Below are 19,450 nucleotides of genomic sequence, written 5' to 3' on the forward strand. Positions count from 1 at the left end.
CTCAAAAAGACCCTCAACCACACTTTCCCCTTTATGTTACTTTATTTGGCAGGACAATTGGTTCACCAACAGATACATACAGAAATTTCATACTCTTGTACTCGCCATCAATGACTGACTTCAGGGCGAGACGCTGTGCCATCCGCTGGATGCAGTTGTCGAGACGACAACTGCTGAGAATCACAGCACAAAACAACCAACTGAGTACCACAGCCATATACAACAACACAACAAATCACTGTGCAGATAAACATCAACAACATCAAAACAACAACATTACATGTCCACATACAACCACTCCACAAACAACACCAAGAAATCACAACAGCTTCCCAGCAACACTCAACAACTCATACACAACTCAGCACAAATCACAAAGCTCAACAACCTTCCAACACACAAGCACAACAACCTTCAAGCACCAGTACAACAACAACTGAGCATCAACACTATCCAAGACTGCTGCCAAAAACATCTGTCCAGTACAGACACCGATCCAAGACTGACTTCAGCAACCGCCGGCAGACAACCCAAAACAATTGTCCAACAAGCAGACCATTGCTAACTGTCCAACCACCACTTATGCTCTTTGTCTCTCTCTCTCAACAGCTCGCTCACTCACTCTTCAGATAAAACACATGCCTTACACTCTACCATACAGAAACAACACCAAACACAAACAACACACCAAACACACGAAAACACTAAACTCTCAATTATTCCCGACAATTACAAACAACCCAACAATGCTCTCTCTCTCTCTCTCTCTCTGTCGTCACTCTCTCTCTCTCTTCTCTCTCTCTCTCTCTCCTCTCTCTCTCTCTCGTCTCTCTCTCTTCTCTCTCTTCTCTCTTCTCTCTCATGGCTAAACTTGTTTTGTGGAAATGCCAGTGGGGATTTCAAAGTGAAATCCCTGCTTGTGTTATCACTCTGAACTCCCCGAATATTCAAAAAAAAAGTTGTCATAAAGAATAAATTGCCTGTGATGTGGAAGGCCAATAAAAAGGCATGGGTCACAAGACAAAATTTTCGTTGACTGGGTCAATGAAGGCTTTGGCCCAAGTGTTAAAAAAAAAAAAAACCTCATCATTGACAATCAATTGTCTCTGAATTGCCTCCTGGTATTGGACAATGCTCCTGCGCATCCTCCTGGCTTGGAAGACCAGCTGTTGGAAAAATTCAAATTCATCACTGTGAAGTTCTTGCCCCTTAATACCACTCCTCATCCAGCCCATGGACCAGCAAATCATGTCGAACTTCAAGAAACTCTACACCAAGCCACTATTTGAAAGGTGCTTTGAAGTGACCTCAGACACTGAATTAACCATAAGAGAGTTCTGGAAGGATCACTTCAGTATCTTCAACTGCATTAGCCTTATAGCCAAGGCTTGGCAGGAAGTGGCTTCCTGAATAATGAACTCTGCATGGAGGAAATTATGGGTACGGTGTTACCTGAAGAAGGATTTTGAGGGCTTGGAGGTGAGTGGCGAGGATGTGGAAGACCTAGTGGATGCCCACAGGGAAGAGCTAACCACGGAGGAGCTGCAAGACCTTCAACAAGAACAGCAACAGACGGCAGATGAGGAAGAGAGAGGGGATACTGTGCCTACTTCAGTGATCAAAGAAATGTTTGCAAAGTGGAGTGATTTACAAAATTTTTTTGAGACACATCATCCTAACAAAGACGCTGTAATCCTTGTCTCTAACATGTTTAATGACAACGCTTTGTATCATTTGAGGCAGATATTAAAGAGACGTCAGAAACAAATGTTTCTGGACAGTTTTGTTATTTGACAGGGGTACAGTGACACTCAAGCTGGTCCTAGTGCAGTAAAAAATAAAGTGGAGAAGTAACGTGAGACAGTGCCACTAAAAACCTAAAGAAGTAACCCCAGAAAGGTTCATGATACCTGAAGTCCTTCTGGATGGGGGTTATTCCCCTTCCAAACAGTTAACCTCTCCTCCTCCCTCTCCCCTCCTCTCCATCTTCCGTACGCTAACAAGGGTCTTCCATAAAGGTAAGAGTGGTGTTAAATGTTCATTATTCATTTATATTTATGTCTCATTCTTTTCTGTAAATAGAATTGTGTTTATTCCCTTTAAAATATATATTTTTTTTAATATTTTGGGGGGTCTGGAATGCATTAATACTATTTACATTATTCCTTATGGGAATTATTGTTTCAGTTTTCGTACGTTTAGGATATTGTAGGAGGTTCCAGAACTAATTATGTACGAAAACTGAGGTACCACTGTAATAATAATAATAATAATTATCTTATAGTATAGGCAATCCCTGGTTATTGGCGGATTTGGTTAATGGCGATCCGGTTTTTTGGTGCTTGTCTAACGCCATAAAATCGGCGATTTATGGCACCATAACAGGCCGAGTTTCTGTTATTGGCATCTAATAATGTTATGGCACCATAATATACCTAACAGAGGTGCCATTTACCAAAACTCCCCACCATAAATCACAGAGTTTCGGCTAATGGCGGTTTTTGCTTCTCAGCACCCTGCCGAGAATGGAACCCCCACTGATAACTGGGGATTGCCTGTAATCACAATCTAAGCTGGCCTCAGTTTCAGCTGCTTTTCTTTCTAAATAAACCTTTTCTCCACATTAGAATATCTTTCTCTCTTCCCAATAGGTGTATACTGTCAAGAGAGGAAAACTTCATAAAAAATAGGAGGGTCAGAGTTGTGTGCTATTTTGTTTTTAGTTGAAATTAATTTTCATTTAAAAATTTTTGTATCATACAGTAATATCGCAGGAGTAATTAGTAGTTGAGAGACAGATGCACTCTAGTTATATTTTGCATTCACAAGGTTGATTTCTGACATTTTTGTATGGAAGTGCCTTGTTGGGTACACTGTTCACAGTACATAGTAATAATTCTTTGTAGTGATTTTTCAAGCCTGTAGGTATATTGTTTTCTTTAATTCTAAGCTCTGCTCCTTAGGACTCTACTTTGCTATCCAACTTTTTAAATTAATACTTAGCTCCAATTTTCATTTATGTCAAGAATAGATCTGTGAGCTAGCCTAGCAAATTTACAGATGGGATTTGGTGGCCCTATTAAACCTTTGAATTATAATATGTAATGATGTATGACATGCCCTTGTTTACTTTCTTGATTTTACTAGTACTGTATAGACATCGTTGAGTACTGATACAGTGCTGGTACTCTATCGCCATATAGCATTGCAGTACTATAACCGAGCAATTCCCAAGAGTAGATATTAAATATAAAATTTTGGCTGTAAGGGAAGGATCTAAGCTGGTACTAGGTTTAAAATACTTTTGCTTTCCATTATGGGACCGATCAAAGTTCTGCGCTTGAGGATTTCATAGGAATTGAGGTGTGTTAGCATGCTGTTGTCTGGCTTGGTGGGTAACATTATGTTCTTCCCTACAGTCCGCTAGCCAGGCAGAGGCAGGTGGTTGTGGGTTTGACTTCTGCCCCTTGCCTTGTCACTGTGTCTGACATTCATTCTTCGTTATTCTACCGTAATGATCGTTTTGTCCTTCCTGTAGAACAACCCAGCCCTCTCCGCATCTAGATGGGTAAGTGTTTCAGAAACTTACTCTGTGTTATTCATTTGCTGCTTTGAAATAGTGACTAATATTTTATATGCTGTACTACCTCCGAATATGCAAATGAAGGATTTTGTTTTATGTATTTAACGTACCAAGTAATTGCATAGCTATTAGTTTCTACTTAACGGCAGCTTTAGATTTGAAATTCGCAGCAGCGGTTCATTGTTTTTGGTGCATGTTAGTGTCCTGACCACTTCCAGGGAAGTACAGGTACAATATAGCTGAAGAGCTCAGCTCGTTTTTTGCCACTCAATGACCTAACATTGGTTGTTAACAGCAGCTTTTGTTTTGATTGTCAGGATTGTTCATCAGATGGTTTTGCCAATAGTCAAAGGATTTGGTGAAGTATTCTGTACATTGATAACCTCTGTGCTAAATTTACTTTGCTTAGTTTGACTATATTGATCTGGAACTACTTATGTCAGACGCTAGTGTGTCGACTTATCATGTCAGACGCTAGTGTGTCTTGTAACCGTTGTTTGCATTGCATTTGTTATTATTGCCAAAGACAGATTTGTTCCTCTGACTTGACATGTGAGGAGTGTAAAGGCGGATGATGGTAAATGGGGAATTTTAACCTCTCATTTAGACAAGTTAGAAAAGACTAGATAGAGAAGGGTGGCTGCTAGAGCCAAGGCTAAGGCATTAGTGTCGTCTTCACCAAAACCTATACTTTCGATACTTGTGACCGCTTTTTCTGTAATTCCCAGTTTTATGGTGCTCCCTTCTACTCCATTATCTGGCTCCCATCCCCCTGAACCTAGTGCCTTTGCCAGTCTTGAAGCCTAGATTGACAAGAAGTTTGATGCCTTAGTGAATACTGTCTCTCAAATAGGAGCTTCAGTGAAGGTCCCATGACTACTTGCCCCACCGATGCTCCTAGATGGAGGTCCCTGCCAAACTCCCCAAAACCTGCCAGGAGGCAAACCATAACGTCCAAGGGAGGTGGGCGGTGGGGTTTACCCACGAGTAGTTGTTCTTTGCCAATCGAAACCTGTCCCTATTTCCCAGGTATCAGTGGGATAACCACTGGAAAAGTATCCAAGTGGAGCCTCACACCTTATTATCCATTGGATCAGACTTGGACTGGTCTAAAGGGCACATTTGGATTTTTCAAAATTATTCCAGGTCATTGAAAAGGCTCACAATAGAGAGACATACTCCCTCAATCCCTTGTAAGCACACAGGGACTAAGAGCCCTCTTGTAGCTTTTGAGATGACACAGAACTCCCAGTGGCTCCAAGTGCCAAATGGTCTCTGAACACCAAGTGGATCCCAAGATGTCCTAAAGGGAGCAGATCATCCCATGAGGTTCAAAGATCCAGGGCGCCTCAGTGTCCAATGGATTCTCAGTTAACAGCGGTCAACCCATATCAGTGCCACCTTCTATAATGATTCAGGGAGCGACAGATGTGCGTTCAACACCTATTGTTGAACTGTTCCAACCTTTCACCCTGTACCTCTGCCTCCAGCTCAGGATCTCTCACTTATCCTGATGTATCTTCATTTTGATAATATTCTGAAACTTCTGATGAAGCCTTTGTCTACACCTCTGGTGCCAGAGGAAGCCCAAAAACGACTGCTCCTGCATCTATTTCTTCAGCAGAGGAGGACATAGACAAGAGCAGCCTTCTTTGTCTTTTTGCAGTCCCTCCTAAATTAGAAGGGTTTAACAGGCTTTTCTAGCCATTGAACTCTTGGTTATCCAGGAAGAGGGAAATGGGCAAGACTGTTTTGTTCTCCTCTGTCTCGATTATTGAAAAGAAGATATCTTTCTTATGCAACTGGGGAAGTGCCTTTCTTGCAAGTCCCTGCCTCTTCCTAAGGGAACTTCTCTGGCCTGCTTGATCCTGCACGCAGGTTTTCGTTCAACTCGGCTGAGATCATGTATCCCCCAAGGAAATGGGCCACTTAGTGATGACACTTTTAGTGTTTGAAATTTTTAGTTTCATCCTTGACTGGACTGTGGACCCCTTGACTAAGAAAATCGAGGATTGCCCTTCTCTTCAAGACTAATTTCAGAGAGATTTGCTGCCCTCTCAAAAGAGGTTTCAGCTCTTCTCATGAAAAGAGCAATAGAGGTGGTAGAGAACTTATCCTCAGAAAGGTTTTACAACCACCTATATATAGTTCCCAAGCCACCGGGAGGTTGGAGACCTGTCCTGGACGTAAGCACTTTGAACTTCTTTGTGCAGACAACAAAGTTCAAGATGCAGACGAACCATTCAGTTCTCTCTGCTGTGTGGCAAGGTATCCATCAACATGAAGGATGCTTTGTTCCATATCCCAATACACCTGGAATCCAGGAAGTATCTGAGGTTTGTGTTCCAGGACAGGGTCTTCCAATTTTGGGCTCTGCGCTTTGGTCAATCCACAGCCCCTCAAGTCTTCACCAAGTACTTGCCCCTCTATCGCAATGGCTCTACCAGATGGGCATCAAGGTATGCTTATACCTAGACAACTGGCTTCTACGATCTTCATCCAAGAAGAATTGTGCTTAGGACCTTCTGAAAACACTTCACCTTGCCCAGGACTTGGGTATTGTAATCAACTGAGAGAAATCCCAATTAGCCCCAAATCAATTGACAGTATTTAGGGATGACATTAGACAGATGAGTATAGACTCTGAATTTTTGGGTTTTTCCACCCCAACAAGAGAGTACAGGCAGTCCTTGTTCATCGACAGGGGTTCCATTCTGATGGCTTGATGGTGAGCGAAAATCACCGATAACTGAAACTCAGCGATTTTCAGTGCATACCAGCACCAATAACCAGATTTTGGCACTGATGACCAGTTAATGACGCCTCAGTAGATATGTATCACGGCCAGTGATACTCTGTTAATTCTAGGCCATTGAACCAGGGCTGCCGGTACTATCATGTGTTCAGAAAGTCTGACACTTTCTCGATCTCCAGACCTGCTTCAGCCTTCAGTCCAAAAAGACTTAGATGAGCCTCTTAGGAACCCTCTGTTCCATCGAGATGTTTGTGCCCTTTAGGGAGACTGCATGCAAGATCTTTGCGATTCTTCTTAAAGGTCAGTAGGAGCAGGAAAACTCTTACCAGATTCGTTCATCTTCCCCCCCATTACTCTTGAAACAAAAGACCTTCAGTGGTGGCTTGAAGAAGGAGATTCCTTATAGGAAAGTCACTCCATCAGTTGAACCCAACCCTAACATGTTTTCCGGCACACCGGATCTGGGTTGGAGAGCATTCTTAGGAGACTTGGAAGTTGCTGGAACGTGGTCTTTAGAGGAGGGGAAACTCCATGTAAACATAAAGGAACTGAAGTTGATTCACCTGGCTCTCCAGCATTTTGCTTCAGTGACATATAACTCGGTAATAGCGGAACTACATGTTCGCACTGGCATACATACAGAATCTTTGAGGAACACACTCTTCTCCTCTTGGCTCAAAACCACCACCACCCAGATTCCTACCCACTTTGTTCAGGGCAAGTTGAGCATTCTGGCAGACGAGTTGAGCTGTTGCAAACAGGTTCTATCCATGGAATGGTAACTGAATCCACAGGTGTGCACCAACCTTTGGAAATGGTGGAAGGAAAGCCATTGGGTAGAAACACCCCCCTGATTGCAAACGTCAAGGATCATCACCAGCTGTATTGCTCCCTTGCCCCGGACCCTCAGTTATGGGACAATATATACGATGCTCCAGTATTGGTCAGACCTAGAGGTTTATGCTTTTCCACCATTCAGTCTAGTGAGGGAAGTCATAAATAAATTCCAATCTCACCACAACACGTCAGTGATCCTTGTTGCTCCTTTTTGGCCACAAAAAGGATGGTTTTCCAGACCTCTTAGAACTTCGACGACTTTCCAAGGCTCCTTCCACAGAAACAAAAACCTGCTCAAGAAACATCTTTTCAACTGTTTCCATCAAGGTTTATCCACTCGTGTTCCAACAGGCTTCAGACTGTCAGGAAGCTTGTCAGAGCGAAAAGATTTTCAAGAGAGGTTGCAAATGCGATTACTAAGTGTAGACATGACTCTTCTACCAAAGCCTACCAGACTAAGTTGGTAGTATTTTGCAGATGGTGCAGGAGACATGGCATCTCTTCTGAAACATCTATAGTCCAATTAGCAGAATATTTACTTTTCCTGAAGTCTGGTCAAGGTCTAAGAACATCCACATTAAAGGCTACAGATCTATGCTAAATTCAGTATTCTGGCATAGAGGTTTAGATCTAGCCTCAAATCAGATTATATCCAATTTAATTAAGTCTTTTGATACCTTGAAACAGAATACGCAAACATCAGTTTCTTGGAACTTAGATGTCATGTTACTTTGGCTATCACGTCCCCCATTTGAGCCACTTCACACTTCATCTTTAGGGACTTATCTTGAAAACTTTTTCTGGTCGCTTTGGCTACAGCAAAAAGGATCAGTGAGCTACAAGCTCTGGATAAGCAAGTTGGGTTCTCTCAAGTAGATGCAGTGCAACGTTCATCGTGGTTCTTAGTGTAAGAAGGAGAACCCTTCCAACCCCATGACCTTGTGCCTTCACTATCAAGAACCTTACTGGAATACTTGGTCCTTTGGACCAAGAGAGAGTGTTATGCCCAGTGAGGACTTTAAAACACTATCTCAAAAGAACAAAGAAGATCAGAGGGTAATTTCATAACCTCTGGTGTTCAATTAAAACCCCAGCATGTCCTCTCTCCAAGAATGCTGTCTTTCTTCCCGAGAGATGTAATTATCGAGTTTCACTTGGGTATCCAGGAAGATGCCTTACCCTTGTTTAAGGTAAAAGTCCATGACATATGGGCAGTAGCCACCACATCTTTGGCTTTTAAATGCAATCTATCCTCACTGATCAGTTTTCATTAACCACTACTTATGCAATGTGGAACAGTATTCAAAGACTACAGTACTTTGAGGTCCTTTTTCCATGGCCTGGCATGGTAGTACTAGGGAATGAGGGGTAGGAGTACCATGTACTTCTATTTCCTCTGTCTCCTTGTCATGTTTAAATCATTTAAGTTTTTTGGAAGCCTGGGAGTACTTGGTACCTGGAGTACCCATCAGTCATTTATTTTGAATGGATGGGTATTGTTTTTTAATTTGGCATGCAGGCAACAAAGTTTTTTATGGTCGTTTTGGTGTTTCTGTATCACACCCAGGGCAAGGGTACTTGTATTTTGTTTTGCTTTGGCCTCCTGCGGAGTACTCCTTGGCTGCAAAGCTCCCGCTAAAGTTGGGGCAACTTCTGCCTGACATTATGACCATGTCCACTTCTGCCATGACATTATGACCATGTCCTTATGGGTCAATAGACTGTGACCAGACACATTATCTTCCTGCTCCAGCTATCTCACCTGGTGAGGTAACAACAAGCATTTCCACAATGCTAGCTTTTTATCTATTTCAACTTCATTTCCAGTTATAAATGTTTTTTGAGTAGTTCATGTCCATGATTCCCACCTCCTGTCAATGTGGGATTCAGCTATGTAATTATTAGGTAAGTTACATACTATATAAAAATGATTTTTTTTTATTTTTAATAAAAAAAATAAATAAGCTTTTAAACTATATATGTATACGTTACTTGCCAAGTATTTATATGATCGGAGCCCAGTAATCTCCACGCACATGGGCATACAGCATAAACAAACTGAGCTCTTTAGCTATGTTGAAAGAACCTGTACTTCTCCAGAAATGGATGGGCCACTTACTTGCACCAAAACAATAGAGCGCTAAAGCGAATCTCAAATGTAAAGCTCCTGTTAAGTAGAAACTAATAGCTATGTAATTAGGTAAGTATATACATATGAAATCTTACTTTATTATAAAAATGTAATTTTTTAACCATTACAAATAAATTCAAGAAATTAGTTCTGACTCAGAGAGGCCATCAATTATTTGATCATTTTCAAACTTTATAGGAAGCACGTGGTGTTTGGTCGAGTTGTGAATGGAAAGGAGGTAGTTGTTTGTTTTTTTTTTTGCCACATATAAGATCTTCCCGTTGACAACCGTAGCCTCCCTCAATCCAACCAGCTGTCATATCCAACTGTGGAGAACTGATTCTTCAGCGTTCTGTCAAAACCAAAGGTATTTAACTCTACTTTGTCAGTACCTTAGCATAACTGTAAACACTGAAGATTGTTATAAACAACAGTCATCAGACTTTTAAACTGAAAACTTGATGCAAAGCCAATTTTCCATTTTATTAAACCTATTTGTAACAAAATACAGGCAGTCCCCTGGTTATCAGGAGCCCGGTTAATGGCGATCCGGCTGTCTCGTGCCATAAAATCTGGGATTTTTTAGCGTCATAATGCTCCGAGTTCCACAGGTAGTCCACACCAAATATCATGTTATTGCGCCAATAGTAAACATACCTAATAGAGGCAACATTAACTGGTTATCAGTGCCATAATCTGGTTATCGGCACCATAAATCGCAGATTTTCAGTTAATGGCGATTTTCTCTTATCATCAAGCCTATCGGAACGGAACCCCCACCAATATAAAAAAATTTAACCCTTTTTCTCTTATACACAATGCACAAGATGGCCAGTTTACACTGACTTGTGGCATACACTGCAGTGCTAAAACAGAGCCCGTCCTAATTGGGGATGCCTGTAATACTTAAGATTTTAAAAATACTTTGTACATACACAAACAAAATAAAGGTGGACCTCTGTTTTTCCTCCCATACATTATTGTAGTTTTTACCTTTTAAAATAATTTAAGATATATTGAGAAGTGAAGGCAAAAGGAATAGACTAGTTCAACAGTCTTGGGAAATGAAAGCAAATTGTACTGTTTAACATAGATTTATTTACCTGAAGCTATATTTTAAACATTTTCCATATATTACATTGGTAGTTAGCTTCAATTTCTGTAAATAATTGAACCAGTAACCAAGCTAACTAAGGACAGAGTAAACAACACTAATTTATTCTTCCCCTAATTACTGTATTTCCACTTTATTTTCACGGCTAAATACAATTACTATTTTCATGACTAAATATATTTTTTATGATACGTAGTTATTTACTAATTTGTTAATATTCCTGCAAACAGAAGAATATCAATAGCATTTACTAATTTGTTAATATTCCTGCAAACAGCAGAATATCAATAGCAAAATGCTAAACTAAAATCCCACAAATTCTCAAAACAGCTTGCCAATGTATGTAATGCAAGATTTATTTGAAATTATATTACTGTTGTGTTAAGTTTCTGAATGATAGAGGATACTCTACAGTAAGTATTTTCTTATCTAAGAGAAAGAACATCTGGGAATGAGACTCCAGTCACTGAAACTGGCTGGAATGGGAGTAGAATATTGCCTACATGAAATTTTGTTCTCAAATTATTTTATGGTCATTAGAGATGAAATGTCAACAGTGATAAGATAATCTTTTGTGTACTGTTGCAATATGTGTGATAATCATAGCCAGCTAAACTTGTAATGAAATTGGTAAATAAATCAGACAAAGGCGACAATACCTCCATCATCTGTTGCGAAATTTCTGGAATTTTTTTTTTTTTTTTTTTTTTTTTTTTTTTTTTTTTGTGTTTTTTGTACAGTACAGGCAGTCCTCAATTATCGAGATCCAGTTTTATGGGGCTGTCAAGCTCTGAAAATCTGTAATTTTTGGTGCTGGAATGTTCCAATTTCCAGTTATCGGTGCAATAATAATAATATAGTAGAGTATTGGCACCAATATACCTAACAGTTTCAGCATTAACCGGTTTTCAGTGCTGATAAGCCCCAAAAATCGCCTATTTTCGGTTATTGGCAATTTTCTCATGTCATCAAGCCATTGGAACGGAAACCCCTCCGACAACCAGAGACTGTCTGTAATTTATATTTTATATTGTTTTCATTGAAAGGATGGGATGTGTACATAAGAGAGAGAGAGAGAGAGAGAGAGAGAGAGAGAGAGAGAGAGAGAGAGAGAGAGAGAGAGAGAGAGAGGGGGGGGGGGGGGGGGGGGGGGGGGGGGGGGGGGGGGGGGGGGGGGGGGGGGGGGGGGGGGGGGGGAGGGGGGGGGGGGGGATTACATTGTCACAGAAAATTTTTGCTACAAGAATGACGGCCCAAGAATTTTTAAATAAATTGACGTAAACCAAGAACTTCTGTATTATAAATAATTTTTTTATCATAAATGTATTTTACATAGTCACAAAAATACTAACATGACATACAACATTGCATTCTCTTTGGAAGTCGTGTCCTGTCATTCTAAACTCCTCACATATTTCAGATATGCTATATACAATAATACTATCCTAAAATACCTACCTGTACAGTAAATATTTAAAAATAATCTTGCAACACAGGAAAATATCAACACTATATGTATAATGTACATTCAGTGCATTATACGTAGTATGCGCAGAACGTTGCCATAGGCTAAAGAAAATGTGCATCTGAATGATAGGGGATACTTTAGAGTAACAGTTCTAGGTTGATACTTAATTTTGCAACATGACTGAAATTATATTAGGTTGTTCTGGGAAGATAGTTTGAAGTATATTTTTGTTTGAAATCTCAAGTTTGGCAATGAACTGTTGAAATGGGCAGTTATAAGCATTTTAGGGTGTATATGGCCTATACGTAAGAGTAACAGTAGTAGGAGAGAACTGTAATGTTTGGAACCCCCCTCTAAAAATGCTCATAAACTCCTATCCTGAACATGCAAATACCAAAGTATCCCTAAAAAGACCATCCTTCATCAAATATACATAAAATATCCTATTATGTTTCATATTAATCTTTGCAAATAATTATTAATTAGATACTGTTTTTAAAAGTAAATCTTAGCATTTTATGGTTATACAATAAATAGTACATACTATGTTACTACTGCATGACTTAGTTACGTATGTGAAAATAATTCAGTCCCCCCATAAGTATTCAGTCATGCACATTTTCTTTCATATTGTTACTGTTTGAGACATCCATTTTCTTTTTACAAAGGAAACAATTGTATGTGAAATCACAAATACCAAATGTCTACTTAAAGTATTATCCTACATCAAATATACCATTGAATTGGTATTATTAATATCATTTTAAAGTTATCTTAAACATTTTACCATTAGAAATATATAAACAGCCAATAGCAGAGAGAGAGAGAAGAGAGAGAGAGAGAGAGAGAGAGAGAGAGAGAGAGAGAGAGAGAGAGAGAGAGAGAATAACTCCTTACGGTTTCAATCGATTGAAATGAACGTCGGTAGGCAACTTTTTCCCCCTCCTCCATAATACATATATTTCTCCAGAGAAGAGAGAAAGAGAGGACTGTGCAATTATGTTTGTCTGTCTATCAATTCTTTTGCTGAGAGCGAGAGAGATAAAAGGAAGAAATAGAAACACCAAATGTATGACAAGTATCTTGTGGAGAGAGGAGAGAGAGAGAAGAGAGAGAGAGAGAGAGAGAGAGAGAGAGAGAGAGAGAGAGAGAGAGTTGGCCTTACAGTATTTAAAAGAGAGAAATGGAATGATTATTGTATTTAAAATACTCAGATATGAATTTTGTACTTACAGTTATTACAGTTATAGTATTATTATTGGAAAATATTAATGATAAACTTATTGCATACATGTCCATGAAAATGATCTCATCTCAGTAAGAGAGAGCATCACTGGAGTTATGAGGTAGTAGGGGAAATTGATACAGAAAAAGACAAAGGGAAGAATTTTCATTTGAAATTAGTTATCGTATTATTACTACTTCTATTATTATTATTATTATTATTATTTGAAAATAAAATAAACATGTGCATTTACCATAAAAATTCTCTCATCTCAGTAAGAAAGAGGAGTTATCCTTACAAGTGAAATGGAAAAGTAATTTTCATCTCTTTAAAATACTACTATTATGAATTTTTGTAATTACAGTTTTATTATTATTATTATTATTATTATTATTATTATTATTATTATTATTAAATAACTGAAATTATCAATAAACATTTTACATACTAGTACCATAAAAATTTCTTCATCTCTCGGTAAAAGAGAGAGAGAGAGAGAGAGAGAGAGAGAAGAGAGAGAGAGAGAGAGAGAGAGAGAGAGAGAGAGAGAGAGAGTGTTTTATCTCTCTGTTCTCTCAAAAATACTTATAACACTTCCAGCGAAAGAGAGGGAGGGAGTTACCACTATGACACATTATTATCTTGTGTGGCAAAAGAGAGAGAGAGAGAGAGAGAGAGAGAGAGAGAGAGAGAGAGAGATTTAGCCTTAATTAAAAGTGACATGGATAGATTAGTATTGTATTTCTTTAAAAGTACTATCACATAATATGAATTTTTTTGTAACTACAGTTATTATTATTTTTTTTTTTTGGGGTTTTTGGACTCTATCACAGTCCCTCCAATTCGACTGGGTGGTATTTATAGTGTGGGGTTCCGGGTTGCATCCTGCCTCCTTAGGAGTCCATCACTTTTCTTACTATGTGTGCCGTTTCTAGGATCACACTCTTCTGCATGAGTCCTGGAGCTACTTCAGCCTCTAGTTTTTCTAGATTCCCTTTCAGGGATCTTGGGATCGTGCCTAGTGCTCCTATGATTATGGGTACGATTTCCACTGGCATATCCCATATCCTTCTTATTTCTATTTTCAGATCTTGATACTATATTCCATTTTTTCCCTCTCTTTCTCTTCAACTCTGGTGTCCCATGGTATTGCGACATCAATGAGTGATACTTTCTTCTTGACTTTGTCAATCAACGTCACGTCTGGTCTGTTTTTGGCACGTATCACCCTATCCGTTCTGATACCATAGTCCCAGAGGATCTTTGCCTGATCGTTTTCTATCACTCCTTCAGGTTGGTGCTCGTACCACTTATTTACTGCAAGGTAGCTGATGTTTCTTGCACAGGCTCCAGTGGAGGGCTTTGCCACTGAATCATGCCTCTTTTTTGTACTGGTTCTGTGCAAGTGCCGGGCATTCACTTGCTATGTGGTTTATGGTTTCATTTTTCGTATTGCACTTCCTAATATAGGGATGAGAGATTTTATTTCCGTCTATCGTACTTTGAACATATCTGGTTCTTAGGGCCTGATCTTGTGCCGCTGTTATCATTCCTTCAGTTTTCCTTCTTTAGCTCTCCCCTCTGTAGCCATTGCCAATTGTCATCGCTGGCTAGTTCTTTAGTCTGTCTCATGTATTGTCCGTGCATTTGGTTTGTTGTGCCAGTCCTCTGTTCTTTCTGTCTCTCTGTCTGTATATTTCTGGGTCTTCGTCTACTTTTATTAGTCCTTCTTCCCATGCACTCTTTAGCCACTCGTCTTCACTGGTTTTCAGATATTGCCCCAGTGCTCTGTTTTCGATGTTGATGCAGTCCTCTATACTTAGTAGTCCTCTCCCTCCTTCCTTTCGTGTTATGTATAGTCTGTCCGTATTTGCTCTTGGGTGTAGTGCTTTGTGTATTGTCATTTGTTTCCTGGTTTTCTGATCTATGCTGCGGAGTTGTGCCTTCGTCCAATCCACTATTCCTGCGCTGTACTGATTACTGGCACTGCCCATGTTTGTTTATGGCTTTTTATCATATTTGCCTGGCGTTGAGTTTTTGACTTGAGTATTGCCTTGAGTCTCTGCATATTATTCTTTCCTGATCGTGTCCTTCATCTCTTGGTGTTTTATATCTCCTCCTTCCATTATTCCCAGGGTATTTATATCCTGTCTCATCTATTGTGTTTGATGTTGCTCCATCTGGTAGCTTTATCCCTCAGTTATCGTTACTTTGGCCTTTTGTATGTTGACTAAGGTGCATTTTTCTATTCCAAACTCCATCCTGATGTCCCCAGATACAATCCTTACAGTCTGGATTAGGGGTATCTATTTTCCTTGATGCTCTTACCATACAGCTTGATGTCGTCCATGAACATCAGATGGTTGATTCTGTTGCCTCTTTTCTGAGTTGGTACCCGGCATCCATCTTCTGTAGTACTTTTTGTCATGGGAATCATTGCTACTACGAAGAGTAGTGGGGACAGTGAGTCGCCCTGGAAGATCCCTCTCCTGATATTTAACCTCTGCTAGTCTTATTCCAGAGCTTGTAAGTATTGTATTCCAGTTGCGCATTGTATTTTTTGAGGAAGCTGATGGTATTTTCCTCTGCCCCATATATTTTCAGGCATTCTATTAGCCATGTGTGTGGTATCATGTCGAAGGCTTTCTTATAGTCTATCCATGCCATGCTTAGGTTGGTTTTCCTTCTCCTACTGTTCTTCATTACCATTTTGTCTATCAGGAGCTGGTCTTTTGTGCCCCTACACTTCCTTCTGCAGCCTTTCTGTTGGTGGGGATGGTGTTTGTCTCCTCTAGGTAATTGTATAGCCTTTCACGATGATACCTGTTTGTAACTTCCACATTATTGGTAGGCAGGTGATAGGCCTGTAGTTACTGGCTATATTTCCCTTACTCTTGTCTTTTTGTACTAAGGATGTTCTTCTGTGGTCATCCATTTGGTGCTTGGTGATTTGAGATACAATGCTGGAGTTGTTCAGCTATTCGTGGGTGTAGGGCCTTGAAGTTTTTTGAGCCAGTATCCATGGACTTCATCGGGACCTGGGGCTTTCCAGTTTGGCATTTTCTTTAGTTGGTGTCTGTCGTGATCTCTGTGAATCTTTGTTTTATTCTCCCTGTTTCTTCTTCCTTGACTTCCTGGAGCCATGTTGCATGTTTGTTGGTGTGATACCGGATTGCTCCATATGTTTTCCCAGAGTCTCTTACTTGGTTCGGCTTCAGGAATTTCTTTCTGGGTGGTTGTCTTCCCCTCTTAGTTGGCTGTATAGTCTTTTCTGGTTGGTGCCGAATAGTTTGTTCTGTTGGTATCCCTTATTCCTGTTCATGTACCGTTGGATCTTGTGTGCTTTGGCCTTAAGCCTCTGTTTTACATCTTCTATTGTGTTTTTGTTAGTCCCCCTCTCTTGTACTTTGTATTTCTCGTTGAGTTCCTCCCTTGTTTTCTTGCTTCTTAGCCTTTTTTCTGCCATCTCTTTCAGTTTACTCAAGTCAGATCTCATCACCATGATTTGCTTTTCCAGGCGCCTTTCCAAGGAGGTTGCTGTTTTGGTTTTCTGTTGGGTTGGTTGTGACGGTGGTGTTGTTGTTCGAATCCCCACCCCATCAGTTCTGCTACTAATCTTGCTCCTGCATATGTCAAGTTATTTGTTTCTGTGATACTGGTGGTGTGTATTAGGCCCATTATTTCATTGACCTCACTTGTTTTCTCCCTAATTTCTTGGTGTTGTAGCTTTCATGAGGGGATCTTTGTTCTCTCTGTATTGGCTCCATCCATTGTCCTTATCTTTTCTACCCATTCCGTCCTCTCTGTTACTTCGTCGGTGTTTTCTTCGTGTGTCGTTGTTTGATACCTCATCCTCCCTTTCGTCTTCTGTGGCATCGTCTCTCAGTTTCGTCTTCGTGTAATTCGTTGTCGTGTGACATTTTTCCCTTTCCATTTTCTTCCGTTCTTTCTTTTCTGCTGGGGAGAGCCAGTTCTTTTTCTTTATGTTCCTTACTTGGTCTGCCAGCCTCTGCTCTGTTTGGGGGGTGTTATTCTTCTCATTCCAGATTGTTTGACCAATCTTCTTCTATATCCTCTCTCCGTCGGGTTGCTTCTAATGTAGCATCTCCATATTTCCTTATTTTCTTCTCTTGTCCATTTCTTCCTTTTTGCCTCTGTACTCCAATCTCAGGCTGTTTGATTACTGTCGTTGTGGTGATCAGTTGCTGGATGACGACCTCCAAGTACCTGACCGTCTTCCCCTACAATTGGGTTGAATACCTGGTTGCCGGACGAAGCTCCTCTGTTGCCAGAGGTTCCATTTACGTCGTTGTCGTTTATTTCCTTCATTTCTTTCCATCATTGCTGAGTTTTTTGCTATTTAACCCATAGCTGGACCCTACCCCATCAGGATAGGTACTCATTTACAGCTGAGTAGACTGAGGAAATTATGGTAAAGATCCTTTCCCAAGGAATCAACGCCGATGGAGAGCGGTCACCCATCCAACGACTGACCAGCCCCAATGTTGCTTAACTTGACTTATTTGAAAAGTATTAAAACATATAGTACAAGTACTATAAAAAAAAAATCTTGAGTCCTCAGCAAATGAGAGAGAGAAGAGGAGAGAGAGAGAGAGAGAGAGAGAGAGAGAGAGAGAGAGAGAGAGAGGAGGGGGGGGAAATTTCATGAGCACTTGATGGCAGCACAACAGCTCTTCCCCCTCCTTGCACAGAACTTGATATATCTGACAGTTTTAGTACCTGGAGTTAGAAAAAGAAGACTGGGATTTCCTTCATTCTTCCATAATTTTTTAAATTTATAAGCTAAAATCTTAATAATTCACTATGGTGTTTTCTTTAATGAATTGATATTATTGCTGTATAAATTAATATTAATATTTTGAAAATAGTAAATCTTTATTTTATTTCATACAAAAACACTACATCTTTGTAGTAGAGAGAGAGAGAGAGAGAGAGAATTATTATTTTTATTATGTGATATCATTTAAACTTATTAAACTTACTAATACAGTATTAATCAAAATTAATATTTGAAAATTAGTAAATCATTTTTGTATCATAAAAATGTATTTAGTCATGAAAATAAACATCAAAATACACTAATTAGTGATTATTTTCGTCGGAAAATAGGTGAGTCCGTCCGCGAATAATCTCTAGATAGGTTCCAAAGAAAAATCCGCGAATCCGGAGAACGCGAATACGGGGGGGACCACTGTACTGCTACAGGCAGTCCCCGGGTTACAACGGGGGTTCCATTCTTGAGACGCGTCGTAAGCCGGAACATCGTAAAAAATCCTAAGAAAACCTTACTTTTAATGCTTTGGGTGCATTCAAAACTATGTAAACTGCATTCTTATTGCATTTTTCATAAAAAAAAATTTAAATATTGATTATTTTGCATTTTTGGTGTCATATTTCATCTGCCAGATCAGCGTTTGTAGGCGTCGTAACCTTGGAACGTCATAAGCCGAGACTGTCGTAACCCAGGGACTGTTTGTATAATAAAACTAATGACAGTAGTGTATTTAGTTTTGTATTTTTTTATGATCAGGAATGAGGTAGTAATGCTTTCTATTAAGATTTTGTTTTGATTTCAGAGAAAAAGCATAAAAAGAAGAAGGTATCATCATCAGATGGTGACTCAGATACAGAGAAGAAGAAAAAGAAAAAGAAGAAAGAGAAGAAACAGAAGAAGCATAAGAAATCCAAGAGGTATGAATTGAACGTCTCTTTCACTTGTTGACCAAACTGTTCAATGGACATGCAAGGACTAGTATGTATTTTTCAGAGATTGGTATGCTTGTGGTTCCAGCAAAGCCTTGGACATTCAGAAAAAGCTGTATCCCCTTGCAAGGTATTCAAGTCTAAGTTTATGTTTGCTTTCACGGGATGTTTTTTGCTCTTTTACTGCTCCTTGTTTATGCAACTATGAAGAGTTGTTTAGCTACTTTAATAACTGTAATATTGGTGTATTCTGGCTCCTTTCCTGTTTTTCTTTTCAAGAATTATGCCCACATTAGGTATGTAAATGTGACAGTTGGGCAGGTCTGTATTTCTACATAGGAACTCATGTTTTTACATTTTTTGTTAAAGCATTCTTTACTGTCTGCCCCTGTAACATTTTATTGACCCTAAGGACACGTTTGTTTTATCATAAACCCATTACCATTACTTGACTATAGCCTGTTGTGTCATGTACAGTGCTGCTCCCGGAATTGTGAATTTTAGGCTCATTCCCTTTATTTTATCCAGTTTTTTCATCTGAAAACCATATTAATTTTTAGGAGTTGTGATCGCACTTTAATGGAAGTGTAAATCCAAATATATTATAAGGAAA

The 19,450-nt window shown here is 39.6% G+C and overlaps 1 protein-coding gene across 2 annotated transcripts in view; it reads left to right on the top strand.

The window, feature by feature from the left end:
- Positions 1-19,450, top strand: part of LOC135216034 (peptidyl-prolyl cis-trans isomerase G-like) — a 303,915-nt gene that overhangs the window by 122,561 nt on the left and 161,904 nt on the right. For both annotated transcript variants that reach the window (XM_064250978.1, XM_064250977.1), the window contains exon 7: positions 18,711-18,825. In XM_064250978.1, the coding sequence (XP_064107048.1) occupies positions 18,711-18,825 (115 nt within the window). The remainder of the gene's footprint in view (positions 1-18,710; positions 18,826-19,450) is intronic.

Source organism: Macrobrachium nipponense, chromosome 6, assembly GCF_015104395.2.
Source record: "Macrobrachium nipponense isolate FS-2020 chromosome 6, ASM1510439v2, whole genome shotgun sequence".
Classification (NCBI taxonomy): Eukaryota; Metazoa; Arthropoda; class Malacostraca; order Decapoda; family Palaemonidae; genus Macrobrachium; species Macrobrachium nipponense.